This window comes from Saccopteryx leptura, chromosome 4 (assembly GCF_036850995.1).
Source record: "Saccopteryx leptura isolate mSacLep1 chromosome 4, mSacLep1_pri_phased_curated, whole genome shotgun sequence".
Taxonomy (NCBI): Eukaryota; Metazoa; Chordata; class Mammalia; order Chiroptera; family Emballonuridae; genus Saccopteryx; species Saccopteryx leptura.
Genome location: NC_089506.1, coordinates 160757740 through 160776091, shown reverse-complemented (window position 1 = coordinate 160776091; position 18352 = coordinate 160757740). Strand labels below are relative to the sequence as shown.

Sequence of the window (18352 nt, the reverse complement as noted above, 5' to 3'; positions counted from 1 at the left end):
TAATCATCAATGGCTGCCAAAACTACTATTAGCTGAAAAGTTAATGAGAAAATTTATGTTGTTTATCACAAATTTTATCAAATTGACAACACCTGAACCCAATAACCAATTATAGCATGACAAAAAGAGAGACAAGACAGTGTGTACCTTTTAATATAATGCAATAGGAAGTGAATATGAAATCTTTTTGCCAAAAAAAAAAAAGCTTAACCTAGATAATCCTGTAGCTTTAACTACTAATTTATAAGACATGCAGGAGAAAGAACACCATAGGAATACAAGTTGCAAAATTCAGAATGTGGTAAATTTTATACAGCAAATGATCATTATTCTTTAACAAATAAACTGCAAGAAAAAAATAGAAGTGAATCTATAGATAAAAAAAAATCAAATGTAAAGTGGAAACTTTGTTTAGGTCCTAATTCAAGTAAATAAATACAAAATAAAATATATATGATGATTCAATTTGATGTTGATTATCTTATAATACTACAGAATTATTTTAAAATGTAAGTTGCACTAATGTTATCGTAGTAATGTTCTTTTTAAAAACCATTTTATATTGTAGCCTCAGTTGTGTTTCAGCTCCAGGCTCCTAAAAGTAGCAAAAACCAGATGAAGTAGTGCCCTGGCTGACATCAGGATCAGCAGCAATGATTAATAACTCCCTAGTTTAGCACCAGCCAATCAGTAGAGACCAAGACCCTAAAAGGACACAGCTGTAAAGCTGATGAATATCCACTGAGATCCTCCCCTGAGAACTCCAAGAGGAAGGATCCTCCAAAAACCCCTAAAACAAAGGATCCAGGGTGTGTTCTTTTACACACTTCCGTGCCTCTCCTTCCCCCTTTCTTCTCTCAAAACTATATACCTTTGCTTTCTTTCTCCTAAGCTCCCAGGGCCCTTACTTTGCCTCTAATTTGCTGCTACCTGAATCCACAGAGCCCAGATAGCTCACTTCTTCCATGGCTCATTTCTTCCACTTCTGTGACTCTCTAATAAATTTTTGTTTATATTTGAGTTCCTTGGCTATGAATTATTTTCTTAGCCAAATTCAAATACTGAGGTCTAACATCTGGTGCAATTTCCCATTAACATAATGACTAAAATCAAGGCAGGAAGCAACAGTCAACCTTAAGAGATTCCTTAATTGTTGCTGATTTCCCAAGAGCCAATTTAGTAAACAAGAAAACTGTAAGTTTAAAAACTGCCAACTCCTACCTTTGTAATTGCGGACTCAGGTAACTTCTGTAGGTTTTGGAGCATGAAAGGGGAGGAACTAAAATAATAACAGCAACAATAGTAATTGTGTTGAGGGTACTACTAGCTCTAGACTTAGCACTGTCCTGATAGTAAGGTAACCAACTTTTTTACAATGAAAAGGACAAAAATAAATTCAAGAAAACAATATCATAAATAAAAGAAACATTGTATTCATTGCAACAATACACTATAATATGATAAATGCATAACAAAAACATTCGTAATATTTTATATTGTAATTATGCTTACATGCCTATTAATTTTTAATAATAATTAGAAGAAAAAAGTACTCATTTAGATGCAAATACATCACATCACGCGCAATGGATCGACTCTGCATTGATCGAATACAGACATTTACAGATTAGTCTTCCAATATCAAAAAGGAGAACATGTAGGAGGCCACTTTTCAAGAGAGGACGGAACTTACAAAAGAAGGACTGTCCTCCCTAAAGGAGGACAATTGATCACCTTGCTAATAACTCCACGCATTATACTATTTATACCTTAGAACAACCCAAGAAAATGTTGTGGGCACTTGGTATGTACTTTCTAAAGGACTATGGGAATGAGGTGGGCATTAACATAAGGTGCCATTTTACACATGAGATCAGGTTCAGAGGTCAACACCTTGTTTAAGGTTACATACTGTAATGTCTTGGTCCAGTTCTGATTCCAGTTTTGCTTAACATAAAAGAATGCTTAGAACACTCCATAGCATTGAATATTATCAGCTGGATGCAAAATATTGTAAAACTTTAAACCGGTTCCACAGACCTAGAGTTATACATTGCCAGCACCATACTCTACATAGCTCATTCTCACCCGGAAGAATAACCAACCCTTCACTCACCTCCAGGAAGCCTGTCGTCCCAGCCCAGAACTCGCGCCGGACTGGACATTCCGGAATGTTTTCCTGCCAAAACCCCGCCCCTTCTCCGATCGCGCAAAGCCTTTGGCCGTCAAACTACATCTCCCATAAAGCCCTGCGAGGACATCGGCCCTCTACCGGAAGTCAGGAAAGCTCTAGCCGGAGCCGGGAAGACTGTCAGGTTTTACCGCTCCTTCTACCACATCACGGTGTCCAACGTTCTGGTCATCTTTTGGTTAGTAGCCGCAGCGGCGTGTTAGTCGGCCCTAGCCCGGGGCTGGTGACCAGTTCTCTTTGCTCTTTCGTCCCTGCGCTGTCCGGCGGGCCCTGCTTGAGCGTGCGGTGCAGCCTCGTTGCGGGGCCGGGTGCAGTCGCGGGAGCTGTGGCTCCGCAGCCGGGATCCCGGGAGGGAGCGGGCGCGCGGCGGGCCCGGCGGCTGGTGGCATTTGAAGTCGGGGAAAGGAAATGCCACGTCGGGTGTGGTGTCCCATTAAAAGAAGGAATCTCGTGGTAGTGGCAAGGAAATAAAGTCTTAAGGTGTTTGACCGTTTGAGGAAACCGCGCGTGGGTAGCGCTTGATTGGCTTGAGTGCCCGAGGAAGGGGAATTCGTTAAAGTAATTACTGGTCGGTGACTCAAGTGACGGAGCCAAATGTGAGGTCCACATTATCTATGGAGCCTTGGGCGGGTCATGGGCCCCAGTTACACATAAGTCAAAGTAAATGTTGGTTTTGATCAAATCTAAGACCCTTAAAACCTAAGACTCTTCCAGGATCTCAGAATAGCCCATTGCCCTCTTGGGAAGCGAGGGCAGCGTGTAGGTAACTGATCGTCGGTCCTCCCTTCAAATCCTTACCCCCCGGGGGACCTGTCAATGTGCGAGGAAAAGGTAAAGCAAACAGGAGAGTGGACTTCAGACTCGGCGTGCTTATCTGGAATGAGTAATGGTTCTCTTTCTAGATGGCTTTTCCATTGCAAAGGCTAACAGGGAGCGTGTACATTTCCGCTTTCTCCTGAAAATACTGTATGCATAAGCATCGCACTGGGGCTACTGAAGAGTACTGTATTTTTGGAAGAAAGTTTTGCAGTCCCTGGAGTGACCTGTGGAGAGGGTGTAACAGTGACCCTGACTTCAGAACATGAGGCAGTGAAATGCTGCTTAAAGTGAACCTAACTAAAGCACCAGCATGATGAGAGTTTTATAGAAAATAAATTTAAGGGAAAGGCAACTTATAAGGGAGACTCCACGTGAGTCAGTATATAGCATTGCTTCAAAAGTCCTGAAAAGTATCTTTTGTTATTTATAATATTTTTAAAGCAGACTGGTTGGATAAATTCTAGAGTAAATGAAAAGAATTTTAAAAATTGTTTTTTTAAAATAGAAGTAATTTTTTCTAAGTTATAAACAGATTTTCATTACAAGATTTAATCCAAATGCTTACATTCCTGTGAGTATATGTCACTCATTTATACTTTTCACCTATTTATCTGTAAGTAGGAGAAAAATACAAACAGGAAAGGTGAATGGACACAAAATAAAGTTAAGCTCCCATTTTTTCCCCTAAATTTTGTTCATACCACTCCTGCTATAAAATTGGTCTGTCAAATTGTAGTATCAGAACCCTGAAGAAAAAAGCTTTCAAAAATTGTGAATTATAACCTTTCCTTCTTTTTAGCCTAAATATCTTATTGCTTAGAATGGTATAAACCTACTTGGAACTCCAAATCTTTTCCTAACAGCATTTCATAGAAAAAAAATGTACACCTTAAGAAAGGTACTTTAAAGAGTTCATACACAACTGAAATATGAACCATTCCTACCAAAAATAGTTCAGTTTATGCCCTTCCACATTTAGGCAACATTTATTATGAGATATGACACAATTATTTTCTGTATTTTTTTCTTACTGAAACAACAGTGACAAAACAAAGTTAAGGATTTTAAAAGATTTTGTGATTCAGAAATAGACAAAGTGACCAATAGAACAGTGTCCAATAGTAGATCTAAAATATGTGGTCATCTGATTTATGACAAAGATAATACTGCAGTGAAACACAGGAACAAAGGTGATAATTTCAATAATGATGCCAAGGCATATGGATTACTCAATGAGATAAAAATGTATCTTGACCTCTACCTCATACCATGAACAAAAGTCAGTTCCAGACAGATTGCATAATTGTGCAAGGAAAAGCAATAAATTGTTTTTATGAAAAATTTACCTTTTTGAATAATTTGCTATAGGGTCACAATTTCTCTGAGGGCAGGAACCTGTTTCATGTACTCGAGAATCTAAGAGAATACTATTTGTCATCTGCTGAAAACTTCTGCCTTTACTTCTATCTGCTTTAAACCCTCCTCCCACTGAAGTCCCTTGGGTCTAATTCAAATACCTACTTATCTTTGTAAAGCTGGTACCTGACCCTCTCCTAAGGATATGGCCCCCTCATCTATATACATTATTCTGCGTAGCCTTTGTGTTGAATTATATTTGAAACTCAATTCATGACAATTTTGAAAGGTATGCTCTGATAACAGTTGATTACTAGTTATCTTTTGAAGAGTATTTTTTTAGAAACCATCACTATTATTCTAATTATATTAGCACTCAGATACTGTTCAGTCATTGATTTAAAAAGCAATTGCAAGTGTTTATTCTATTTTTTTAAAGGAAGAAATGTCTTCTATAAAGAGAAGCCCAAAGCAAGAACTAATTTCCCAGTTTCACTGTTCAGCCGCAGAAGGAGATATTGCCAGATTAACAGCAATACTCAGCCATTCTCCATCTCTTCTCAATGAAACTTCTGAAAATGGCTGGACTGCTTTAATGTATGCTGCAAGGAATGGGCACCCAGATGTTGTCCAATTTCTACTCGAGAAAGGGTAAACATTTTAGGTTATACTACCTGAAGGAGTATGTGGTTTAATTTCTGGGTTACATCTTTTCTTTTCAGTTTTTCTTGTAGCCATATTAATGTCATTGGACTTGTAAATAACTCATTAACTAGTTTAATTATATGAAAATGTAGCATAATTTCTCATTAAAAGCTTGTAACTTTTTTATTGAGGAATTTTTTATATTAATAGAGAAGCAAATGTATAAAATTTCTAAAATTTGCTTTGCTATTAAAGCAAATATTATTAAAATATAGAGTTAATCTAATATTTTTCCCAAATAGGATATGTAAATCTACCCACTATGACTACCATGAATCCCTTATAAATTTTTAATATCTTATAGCACATACTGCTTTTTAATTTTTAATTCTCCAGAAAATTTAAATATTCACTAACTTCTCACCACTTATGATTATTTCTTTTGACCTTCCTTCTTGTAAATAATGTACTAAAAAAAAATCTATGTAATCATTAATTAGAGGGACTATAATATACATCTGGAAGTATTTTATTTTGATAAATCCTAAAGAAAATGCTTATTCCCTATTATTTCTTTTTACCTGTAGGTGTAACAGGTCCATTGTCAACAAATCAAGGCAAACTGCACTGGATATTGCTAAATTTTGGGGTTACAAGCATGTAGTTAACTTACTAGCTAATGCTAAAGGTGGGACAAAGCCTTGGTTCCTAACCAGTGAAACGGAAGAGTGTGAAAATTATTTTAGCAAAACACTGTTGGACCGGAAAAGTGAAAAAAGAAATAACTCTGACTGGCTACTAGCTAAAGAAAGCCATCCAGCTACAGTTTATATCCTTTTCTCAGATTTAAACCCCTTGGTTACTCTAGGCGGCAATAAAGAAAGTTCCCAGCAACCAGAAGTCAGGCTTTGTCAGCTGAACTACACAGATATAAAGGACTATTTGGCGCAGCCTGAGAAGATCACCTTGATTTTCCTTGGAGTAGAACTTGAAATGAAAAAAGAGTTACTTAATTATGCTGGGGAAGTCCCAAGAGAGGAAGACGATGGATTGGTTGCCTGGTTTGCTCTCCGTATAGATCCTGTTGCTGCCGAAGAATTCAAGCAAAGACATGAAAACTGCTACTTTCTTCATCCTCCAATGCCAGCTCTTCTGCAGTTGAAAGAAAATGAAGCTGGTAAGAAGTGAGCACTCAGTACTAGTACTGGTAATAACCTGGTTTTTGGAACTGTATTGGAGTTGTATGTATCCACAGTTTCTAGGGGGCATGCTTTTTCCAGTAAGTAATGGATTTCAGTGATATCTTCATTAGAAACTTTGTCAAGTTCTCACCCTAGGGGACTGTTCTCCTGGGAAGTTATAGCAGTCTTAATCAGCCAAGATTAATTTCCCCAGAACTAACCCTAATGCATGATGGCTTCATCTAATTCTTCAGTGAATAATTATCAAGTACCTGCTGTACACTGAGCCCGATGGCAAAGACTTGGTTCTGTTCTGTTTTCTGTTGCTGGGCGTGCCAGTTCGTGTGGGGCTTTTTATGCCATGGTAAGGAACTGGAGGGTTTTAGTCTAAAATCCATTAAATGTTATAACCTGACCTATGCTTAAGAAAAAAACAAAAACCTTTACTTTGGCTGCTCTGTAGATCATGAATTGTAATTAAGTATGGAAGCCAGGTGTGATGAGAGGTGATTAGAAATTATTGCATCCCAGGTAAGAGATTTCAGCGGCTTGGATTAATGAATGGATGGAAAGAGCGAGTTTGAGATATTGTGGAGGTAGAACTGATAGAGCTTGATCAGTAGGTTGAAACTATTATAAGTGAAAGGGAGGGGGTAGTGACCTGGACTATGACCTGAATTAAGATGATAATAGTAAAGATGGAGAAAATGAGGTATAGTCAAGAAATAACTTTTGAAAGAAAACTGACAATACTTGATGGAATGGGTATAGACTGTATAATAATGAAATAAAAGATCAGGCATGATTGCTAGGTTTGAGACTTTAGTAATTAGGCAGATAGTGATACTAATTTTTGATAAAATAATGAAGGGTGATGAGTAGAGCAAGAGAAGCAGGACAGCTTGAAGTAAGTAAATCAGGATATTAGTTTGGGGCAGGCTACGTTTTAGAGAATATTAGAAGATGGAGAGAGGGGAGGAGAGGAGAGGAGAGGAGAGGAGAGGTCAGGTCTGAACTACAGATACCATATGGGAGTCATCAACACAAAGATGGCATTTAATCCCAGGAAGCTACTGATATTACTTAGAGAGTTGAGAGCAAGTAAGAAAGAGAATCACAGAATCATACCTAAATCTCTCTCAATTTAAAAGGCAGGCAGGAAGAAGAACCATCAAAGTTAATGCTGACAGTGTAGCCATAAGGTAGGAGGAGGACTGGAAACACAGAAACTGAGAGCAGAGTATTTTTTGGAGGTACTGGTCAAGTGTGCTGAATGCTAGAGAGAATTGGAGGAAGATGACCTTTTTTCTTTAAGCATCTTTGGTTTTGCTAGAATGGAGGTGTTGACTTAGACAAGAGGTGTCTCGGTGGACTGGAAGGGAGGGAAGCTAGATTAGGATAGGTTGAGGAGTTACTGGGAGGTGAGGAAATGGTCACTTATCAATGCTCACCTTCCCTTATGTGATGTGGAAGGCCTTCCAGAGTCATGAATGTTGTAAACACAGTATTTTTTTATACACTCTGCACAGTTTCCAGTTGTAAACAGGATATATTTTACAGTGACATGGATCAGTAGTGGCTTAATCGCCAAGGTAGAGATGAGTTCCAGCACAGTCCTAATCGCCTCTTATAGTTCAAGTCCAAGTTAGGAATTGACTTTGTAGTATATTTTTATAAAAGTCAGTATTTTTAAAGGCAGTATTTATAAAAATCACTATACACCAGAATCTTGAATATCCAAAATCTCCCATTCACCGAAAGTAAAAGCCTGAGCTAATATAACAGGTAAGATGTATGTTAGTACATCTATCTTATGTGAGAGTTGTATTTTATTAGTTCAAGTTAAAGTTAAATCTAATTTTCATTTGTCATATGTAGAAATAAATCTTCTACTTTAAAAGAAATGTACACATCATGAAAATGGGAACACCTCCCTGGCCGGGTAGCTTGGTTGGTCAGAGCATCATCCTGAAGGGCAGAGGTGGCTGCTTTGATCCCTGGTCCGGGCACGTACAGGAGCAGACAGTGTTCCTGTCGCTCTCGCTCTCTTCTTGCTTCTCTCTAAAATCAATAAAATAAACTTTTCTTGAAAATGGGAATACTGAAATCCTTGATCACATACCTATTCAGAAGTATATGTCTTATGACTTAAGAACATTTTATACAATACATGTCTTTATTAATGATTTGAGAACATTTTATTATATGTTAGTTTGTTTATAATTTGTCACAGAATTAAAATAGTTTTGTGTTTCTGTCATGGCGACAATGAAATTCTCTGAGGGGCCGAGTGGAGGGAACAGGCCCTCTCAGCAGACCTAAGGACTGAAGCCCCGTCCCCAGCCTTACTCAGATATTTATTAGCCAGTACAAATAACTCAAGGAAGCAGACAGCAGAAGTTTTCAGAGGTGAAGTAAAGGACAAGGAACATGCTGACTTCTAGTCTCTGTTCTGAGAACCTAAACACTTTCTGTTACTGAATCTCATCCTGCTGTTTTGCTGTTTCCAGCACTCACTGTTTCCAGTATGGGTCAGAGAGGCCCCTGGACTCTCATCCACTCAGGGCTTTCGCCCTAGGGTGCCTCACTGTCTCTAATTGTCATCTTAACTCTGCATATTTTCATAGCATATTCCTACATGTTTCTCTTAAAGGGGTTGTAGCTCAAGCAAGATCTGTTCTCGCCTGGCACAGTCGATACAAGTTCTGTCCAACCTGTGGAAGTGCAACTAAAATCGAAGAAGGTGGCTACAAAAGAGTATGCTTAAAAGAAGACTGTCCTAGCCTCCACGGTGTTCACAATACATCATACCCAAGAGTTGGTAAGCCTTTTCTTCTACAGTGAAATCTCAACCATCTGGAATCTTAGAGAGTAAGACATTTTAAAGATAAGATTTTCAGTTGCTAAAGGGTTGACCTTTTTTATTAAGATCATGTTAAATTTAACCATTAAGACCATATATATGAAGTTATATACTTTCATGACTTTTAAGTAAGGGACATTGTACATTATTAGTCATTTCTTAACTCTGGCTAAGTTATAAATTTGATGTGTTAATATACATGATTTTAAAAGCCTACCAATGTGGATTCACCTTAGTTCAGAGACAGAAGAAAAAAGGACCACAATTCAGTGCCTGTTTGAGGCATCACCAAAGGAATACAGCCTAGAAATAGCATCTTATAACTGCTGGTATCTGCCTGTACCCTCTCTCCTTCTAATTACTGTTTTGTCTGCTGTGGATTTGAAAATCTTATAACCCATCCGTTTAAAACTAAAAAGAATAGACTAAGTAATACCTGAGGAGGTCTCCTGGGAATAAGTAAAGCTCAATCTATTTTTATTGTCAGGAGCCTGTTACATTTGATTTCTGGATCTCATCCATGATATAGGGAGGATAATTCACTAAATTAGTAACTTCCAGAGAGATAAACTGTATTTAATTTATATGTATATTTTTAATAGCTTGATCATAGAACCACCTTACCTTTTTTAAACATTCTGTTAAAGATTGGGATGGAAGGTAAAATGAAATTCACTACATTTATTGTGGTAGAATTTGAATTTTCTTCATGTCATGTATTATCTACTTACACTATTTTTTTATAAAAAAATAAGTACAGCCTGACTAGGCGGTGGCGTAGTGTATAAAGCGTTAGACTGGGATGCGGAGGACCCAAGTTCGAAACCCTGAGGTCGCCAGCTTGAATGCAGGCTCATCTGGTTTGAACAAGGCTCGGAAGCTTGATCTCAAGGTCGCTGGCTTGAGCAAGGGGTCACTCGGTCTGCTATAGCCCCCCAGTCAAGACACATATGAGAAAGCAATCAATGAACAACTAAGGTGCTGCAACAAAGAATTGATGATTCTCATCTCTCTCCATTCCTGTCTGTCCCTATCTGTCCCTCTCTCTGTCTCTCTCTGTCTCTGTCACACACATAAACACACAAAAATAAGTACATATGTCTAGCACACCCTAAGTACACAAGAAATGTTGCTATTAAGATGAGGACAAAAATGATAGCTTACTGACAGTCTTCTATACAACATCCCTGAAATAGTGTCCTTAGGCAGAAAAACACAATCTCTTGTAACTAGACAAGTCTTGATCTCACAGTAGATACATCTTTTAATTACCGTACTAGTCAGTGACTACATACACAATGAGTCTAAATGATTTTTCCCTGTCATTCATATATCTGATGTGTTCTTTAATAGATCCAGTAGTAATCATGCAAGTTATTCATCCAGATGGGACCAAATGTCTTTTAGGCAGGCAGAAAAGATATCCCCCAGGCATGTTTACCTGCCTTGCTGGATTTATTGAACCTGGTAAGCCTTTTAAAAATATATTTTTTAATAATTTTTATTTAACTTATGATTTCCAAATAAAAATTTTAGACATTTGATAAATAATCTTTGATTAATTATGTTATAAGACAGATATTTTTAAGTACACTGCTCACAAAAATTAGGGTATCAGGGAATGTGCAGATACTCCAATACTTTCAGCCTTCTGTACAGTGCATTTTCACCAATGAAATAAAAGTTGGTTTTGCATCTCATTTGCATAATTGAACAACTTTCTTTGACTTGTTTGCTTTTCTGATGTTCTTGTTTAATAAAATAATAAAATGCTTTTTTTATCACTTCATATTCATTTTGAAATATCCTCTAATTTTTGAGAGCAGTATATTTTCTGTGTATGTTAAATGATAGAATTTTATTTTTACTAGTGGAATAATTTTATATGTTTTAAAAATTCAGTACTTGCGCTTTCCTATAGCTTTCCTATATTGCTGTTCCCCAAGGTATTGGAATGATTTATACCTCACTTACTTCTGTACTTGGCTCAGCTATCACCTTTGCCTGCCTTGAGAATCCCAAATACATTAGTTAGTCTCATACCCTGCGTTCACAATCCCTGTTACCTATCCTGCCAGTTTGTTTTGCTACCGCACTCATCACCACCAACATGGTATGCAGGTATGAATGTATATCTGTCTGTCTCTCTGGTTATCTGCTCATACCAGAAAATAAATTCCATAAAGGCAGGGTCTTTGTGTTATTCATCAGTGTATCACAAAACCTTAGCACAGTGCCTCTTATATAGTAGGAGTTCAATAAATATTTGTGGAATAAATGAATGAATATATTAATACATGTTTAATCTCAACTTCCAATATTGATCTGTATTGCTAGATAATATATAATAGTAATAAAAACATGTAGAGTTACATTCTGTACCAAAAGCCTTCCATATATTAAATCACGTGATCCTCATCAGTTTTGCATTTAGAGCACTAAGACACAGGAGCTAAATAACTTGCCTAAAATCAAGCAGCTGGTAAGTGATAGGACAGGGATTCAAACCTGGGTGGTTTGGCTCTGAGTCCTTGCTCTTAATCACTACACTGCCTCTAGTAGCTCTGGGTTATTTTTTTGTTTTAACCGCTACATAGCATTCCATTTATGAATATTCTGCAGTTCATTTATCCATTCCACTGATGGACATTTAGCTTATTTCAAAGCTCTTGCTATTACAAACAACAGTGCAATGAATATTTTTACACTAATCCTTGTACACATTTTCAAGTTACGCAGTGTTTTTCAACCACCAGTCCACAGATCTGTACACCAGAAAGTTTGTGCTGGTTCACGAAAGAGTTAATCAACCACCCTGATACTGAATGAAGATTGTAGACCCAGTGATCTTATTCAAATTTGCTGATGCTCAGGGTGATTTCTGCCTTAGTGGTTCCCAAAGTAATTCTATGTTCACTGGTTTCCAAGTGTAAAAAGGTTGGAAACCACTAATCTAGGTTATTTCCTGAGAGTAGAATTGCTAGATCATAGAATATGTATGCATCTTAACCTTTTCTAGTTATTACCGCATTGCTCTCTAGTGTCCCTGCCAATTTACATTCCTTCTAGCAGAACATGAAATGTTCTATTATTCCACATCTTCGAGTTAGAATTTTCAGACTTTTTAATTTGCCATTCTGATGGATATGAAATAGTAGGTCAGTGTAGTTTTCATTTTCATTTTGCTGCTAATGGAGTATCTTTTTCAGATGTGTATTAATTTTTCAGTTTCGTTATCTCTGAGTTTTACAATGTTATATTCTTTGCCTATTTGTGTTTAGTTGTTTATCTTTTTTTCTTATTGATTTTAGGAGTTTTTAAATATGGATTATATTATAATCTTTAGTTATGGTCTTGCAAATTTCTTATGCTAGTTTATGACTTGTCTTTTCACTGTTTTTTATGAACATCACTTGTTAATTTTAATATAAGAAATGTATCTATTTGAAAAAAGAAGCTATATTTAAATAACAAAATGTTTCTAAATTTTAGCTAAACTTAATTTAGAAACTATTCCCTCTATTCTGATTCTCAATTCCAATAAATCAAAATATAAAGTACATATATAGGCATCATTTTTATTTTATTATAGCTGAATCAACAGTCATCTAAAGCAGCAATTTTCAGCCTTTTTCACCTCATGGTACATATAAACTAATTACTAATATTCTGTGGCACACCAAAATGTATTTTTTGATGATCTGACAAAAAAATAGGTATAATTTTGATTTATTCACACCAGACAGCTATTGTTATTTTGACTGTTTCATCCTTTTATTTGGCAGTCTAAGGGAAAAGAGGTCAGTGCCCCTAACTAAAATAGTCAGGTATTGCGTGTTCTAAAAATTCTTGTGACTGATCTAGAGAACAGTAATCATTGAGAAAGTCAAGTTCTCAGTTTTATTTAACGTGGTTTTTAAACTTTTAGTGTTATGTGCTTTCTAACTATTTTGAAGTGTCATCTGCAGTAATTAGCACCATAAAGAGTTTGAAGATTTTAGTGAGGAAAAGACTAGCTAGCTATTTGTAAAAACCATGTAATGATAATTTATAACTATTTACTGATACTATATAAATTAAATACTATATAAAGTATTTATATAGTGTTTAGCCAGTAGTAGGTATAAATAGTTGTAGATGTTATTTTTTAAATGTAACAAAAATTTGAACCTTTAAGAAATGAAAACTTTGTTGCTATTTTGATTCTGTATGGGATCATATACTTTAAAAAATAATGTTTGCTTAAATTCCAATCTGGCTTTAGGCTTCTGCGTTCTGATTTGAATTGGGTTTCTGCCCAAAGTGATTTCCAAATGTTTGAACCACTCAGAGTACAATATGTCCAGAGTCGTCAGCTCCTTGTTCTTTTGCCCCATTTGATTAGGGGAGACAGTAGAAGATGCTGTTCGGAGAGAGGTAGAAGAAGAAAGTGGAGTCAAAGTTGGCCGTGTTCAGTATGTCTCTTGTCAACCATGGCCAATGCCCTCCTCCTTAATGATTGGTTGCTTAGCTGTGGCAGTGTCTACAGAAATTAAAGTTGACAAGAATGAAATAGAGGATGCCCGCTGGTTCACTAGAGAACAGGTAAACTGCAGTTTAATTCCTTCTTCTATTGATTGTTCTCTGACTATATTGGTTTAGGCATGCAGTAAGGATACTTATTTTCAAGGTGAGTGAATGCTATGGCCCTCTCATCATGCATGGATTACAATGTAATTGATGTGTCCTATGATACCTCATTCTGTGAGATTCTTCTAATAATGATGATTTTGTGCATTTTCTAATTTCAAATGCCACTCTTTCAGATAAATGCTTTAATCCAAATGGACTTAAAATAACCAACCATTATTTCAGAGATGAGAAACAGGAATTTTATTTTTAGACATTTTATATTTTAATATATAGCTTTAAAATAGTCAACTCAAAAAATATCAGTAAAAATGCTTATAATTTGTGAAAATTTTTTGTTTAAGGACAAGAACAACAAAACTGTATAACAAAGATACACTCACAAGAACTTTTTAAAACATCATTAAGTATTATGAGAGATAAACTACATATCTTTGTCTTGCATGACCTAAAGAATTTGTATAGAAAACAAATGGATATACTACAGTACTGAACACCTGAAGTCCTTTCTGACTTTGTCTAAATAAAATTAATTTTATTTTATGCTGAACATCCAAAAGTAGAAATGTGATTTTTTTTTTCAGAATTTTGTAAAATGGAACCTGTTACAAAAGTTAACTCCACTTGGACAGTGTGTGGAGCATACTTTCCTTTTCCATGACCTTATTTTCATAAGAAAATATGACTTTCTCAAATATTTTAAAAATGGAATCACCAACTCATTGAAGCAACTAAGGATGCTCTACTAAATTTTGCATGCCGATTATGTATATTATTGCGTTCTGCTGTTATTCATTGTAAAAGTCATCACATTTTAGTTGAATCATATAAGCATAGAAATAGTATTTAGGTATGACAGTGTTGAAATCCTAATATATTTTATTGTGCTGTATTTTAGGTTGTGGATGTTCTGACCAAAGGGAAACAGCAGGCGTTCTTTGTGCCACCAAGCCGAGCTATTGCTCATCAGTTGATTAAACACTGGATTGGAATGAACCCCAATCTCTAAATCAAATAACTAGACTTTGACCCAGTACTAATTGATTTGTAATACCACTTTTTCCTCAAGTGAGATTTGAAATCCTCAGTGATCTTTAGAATATCACAACACAAAATACATTGGGTTTTTGAAATATTTTCAAAATGTACTTTTCACCTTAACCAAAGAATACTTGTTTTTATAAATTACAAGATCGTCTCAAGTTTTGTAAAATCTGGATCAGCCTTCTGTGAACTCGTTTTGTTGTTGTTGTTTTTGGTTGTGCTCAACATACTTATCTCACAAAACCATATTCCTATTAATAAAAATCATGTTGTAAAGAAGTTTGTTATAAAAGTGAAAGTAAACCAAAATTCCAACACCTCTTATAAGCCTTAGACCAGTCATTAAGGACTCATCTCTGATATTAAACATTTGAAAGGAATTTCCTCAATCCTCAAAGATCAGCTATTGAGTCTCAGATAGATTTACATATTTAATAAAAACACTAGCTTTATGTCATACCTTTTTTGAAAAATGTTACAAAATCATTTGAGTCAATTTTGAGCTTGATTTTTCAGTTGTTTTTATTACCGTAAAGTTTCTTTCACTTGTTAGTAGCTGATTATTGCTCATTTTCCTATTGAAACTCACTTTTTTCTCCTGGTCCCATTATTTTAGCAGTAGTGCAGTTACTGTGTTGCTATTAGTCTACTTTCATCAGTGTTATGAATTTTCTATTTTGACAACTCTACTAGTGATCAGAATAAGTAAGAGCATATATTGTGTTTGGGATGTCCTCCTTAAACCTAAATCAATTTATCTGTTTATCTGTTAGTTCTACTCAAAGTCTCAAGACAATTAGGATTCTCTGCTTTTCACTGAAATTAAATGTATTTGAAAGGAATTCTCTTCAAAGGTCAGGTATTATGTAAATTGCAGATAGATTTAAATATTAAAAAAAAAAACACTAGCTTTGTCATCTTGTGATAAGGGATGTATCTGCACTAGCAAAAAAATATATAATCATTACTAATAACATTTATTAAACTCAAATATAATCAGGTATTACGTAAATTGCAGATAGATTTAAATATTAAAAAAAAAACACTAGCTTTGTCATCTTGTGATAAGGGATGTATCTGCACTAGCAAAAAAATATATAATCATTACTAATAACATTTATTAAACTCAAATATAACATTTTTGTTTTGACCTTAAATAAACACATTCTAAGAAGTCTTTATAAAATGAGTATATCAGCCTAACCTGTGGTATTTCAATGGATAGAGGATTGACCTGGAAGGCTGAAGTCACCAGTTCAAAACGCTGAGTTTGCCCACTCAAGGAACATATAAGAAGCAACTACTGCCTGGCCAGGCGGTGGCGCAGTGGATAGAGCGTCAGACTGGGATGCAGAGGACCCAGGTTCGAGACCCCGAGGTCACCAGCTTGAGCGCGGGCTCATTTGGTTTGAGCAAAAGCTCACCAGCTTCAACCCAAGATCGCTGGCTCGAGCAAGGGGTTACTCAGTCTGCTGAAGACCCACGGTCAAGGCACATATGAGAAAGCAATCAATGAACAACTAAGGTGTTGCAACACGTAACGAAAAACTAATGATTAATGCTTCTCATCTCTCCATTCCTGTCTGTCTGTTCCTGTCTATCCCTCTCTCTGACTCTCTCGGTCTCTGTAAAAAAATAAAATAAAAAAGAAGCAACTACTATAAGTTGATACTTCCCGCTCCTCCCCCCTTCTCTCTCTCTCTCTCTCTCTCTCTAATCAATTAAAAAATCTTAAAATTTTAGTTATATCTTAGAAATTAATCAGAAATGAAGAGAAAGTAAATTATAGTAGTTCACAATTTTGCAACATAGAACTGTCATATTTTCCAAGGCTGTTTTGATTGTTTTAAAGAGTAATGTTTAACTATATAAATATATACAACTTGACTCTATACTATAGTATGTTAGAGCTGGAAGACACGTTAAGGATAATATATATATCAATAGTTCATTGCCCTTCTTTTATAGGTAAAAATAAAGGTAATCCTGAAAGGTGAATTTAATTAAATCATTAAAGATGAATTAATTACCATATTTCCCCATGTATAAGACGCAACTTAATTGGAGGCCTGAAATTTGAAAAAAAATTGTATTACATAAAGTTATTGAATTCAAGTTTTATTCATCATAAAATTCATACAACTCATCACTATCAAAACTCCTATCCATTAGCTTGTCCTCATCTGTGTCTGATGACAAATTGCTGTCTTCAACAATGAGTGCAACAACAAGCGTGAACAAGCAGAAAATACAAATAAAAAAACAACTAGATAAGACGCACCCAGTCTTTAGACCCCAAATTTTTGGGGAAAATGTGCATCTTATACTTGGGGAAATACAGTAATTGATAAAAGTTACACAATTACAACTTAAAAATTTTAATACAATTAAGTGTAATTATAATTAAGTAATAGTTACAAGAGTCTATACTGTCTGAACCAGTACACCATACTTCCTCTAATAGGAAGTAGAAACTATTACTAAACGTATATGTAGGATAAATCAAAATAACAGATAAGAATAAATTCAGTTCATTTACCAAATATTAATTAAAATTTTAGATACTAAAATTTATTTAACTTAAGATTTTATTAGATACAACTTTGTTTTACTAATAAACATTTTTTAGTAATTGATGAAGGCTTATTGATATCAGGACTTCAAACAAAATTAAGACATTTAGATACATGATAAAATTTGAACTACATAGGTATGTAGAAAATGATGTGCCTTGATTAATAATGATTTAAGGTTCAGTTTTATTTTAAATGTACTCTTAATACTTACAGATCCTATGATTACTTTAAAATAAGTCAAATTTCCATAATGTTAGGATAGCCAAGTAAAATACAAAGTATCAACAAAATATACTTACAAATTTAGTTTTCCCAATTTAATCCTGTACTCAGGGAAAATCAGTATCTAAGAAAATTATTATTTTAATAATTATTCTTAAATTGCTAACCTCTGAGAGGTTATTCGCTACATGTAAAAGAAGGAATAGCCAAAAAAAAAGATTCACATGCCATGAATGTATTTTAATGGAAATGAAGTAACAATACATTAAAAAAATTATTTTCTGTTTGTGTGTTATGTGCCTTTTCAATTGTTTTGATAAACATCTTCTGAACAAATGGAAAAAGACATTTCAGTCATCATCTTCTGTTTAGTATTAATGATGTGTAAATAAAAAGCACAAAAGCCTTTTTAAAAGTTGTCATAGTGAAAGACAAATTTTTTTGTTTGAATCTTTTTAATGTTATAGTTTTGGGTCATATATATACACATAGACGTATGTACTGTATGTGAGTGTGTATAGATATATATTTGTATACACCATCACCTACATATACATATATATGGCAGTAATTTTTTACCTTCACATTTAAAGATATATCTAGTCTAATGTCTATTTTTACTGTTTATCAAATATTTCCAGTCTTTACATTTTGAAGCTCTCATTTGTTTACTTTTCATGGACAGAAATATAAGCCTACATATTTTATTTAGCTGGAAAAATGACTGAGTAACTTTTTTTATATAAATTTTTATTAATTTTAATGGGGTGACATCAATAAATCAGGGTACATATGTTCAAAGAAAACATCTCCATGTTATTTTGTC

At 35.0% G+C, this 18352-nt stretch overlaps 1 protein-coding gene and 1 long non-coding RNA gene across 3 annotated transcripts in view; one reads left to right on the top strand and one right to left on the bottom strand.

Annotated features, from left to right (window-relative positions):
* LOC136404490 (uncharacterized) overlaps positions 1-2178 on the bottom strand; it is a 43146-nt gene extending 40968 nt beyond the window's left edge. For both annotated transcript variants that reach the window (XR_010751260.1, XR_010751261.1), the window contains exon 1: positions 2117-2178. This is a non-coding gene — a long non-coding RNA (uncharacterized lncRNA). The remainder of the gene's footprint in view (positions 1-2116) is intronic.
* An 83-nt stretch (positions 2179-2261) lies between these two features.
* On the top strand, positions 2262-17944 carry NUDT12 (nudix hydrolase 12). The gene is made up of 7 exons (XM_066381960.1): positions 2262-2369; positions 4806-5017; positions 5599-6188; positions 8846-9013; positions 10409-10522; positions 13440-13639; positions 14583-17944. The coding sequence occupies exons 2-7, from the start codon at positions 4812-4814 to the stop codon at positions 14691-14693; spliced, it is 1389 nt and encodes a 462-aa protein (XP_066238057.1). The 5' UTR covers positions 2262-2369; positions 4806-4811; the 3' UTR covers positions 14694-17944.
* Positions 17945-18352: the final 408 nt, after the last annotated feature.

Excerpts from the sequence above, each read along its gene's own strand:
- NUDT12 (XM_066381960.1), top strand. The coding sequence starts at position 4,812 with ATGTCTTCTATAAAGAGAAGCCCAAAGCAAGAACTAATTTCCCAGTTT. Across the intron at positions 6,189-8,845 it reads GTTGAAAGAAAATGAAGCTG|GGGTTGTAGCTCAAGCAAGA; the intron begins GTAAGAAGTGAG and ends TTTCTCTTAAAG. Across the intron at positions 13,640-14,582 it reads GCTGGTTCACTAGAGAACAG|GTTGTGGATGTTCTGACCAA; the intron begins GTAAACTGCAGT and ends GCTGTATTTTAG.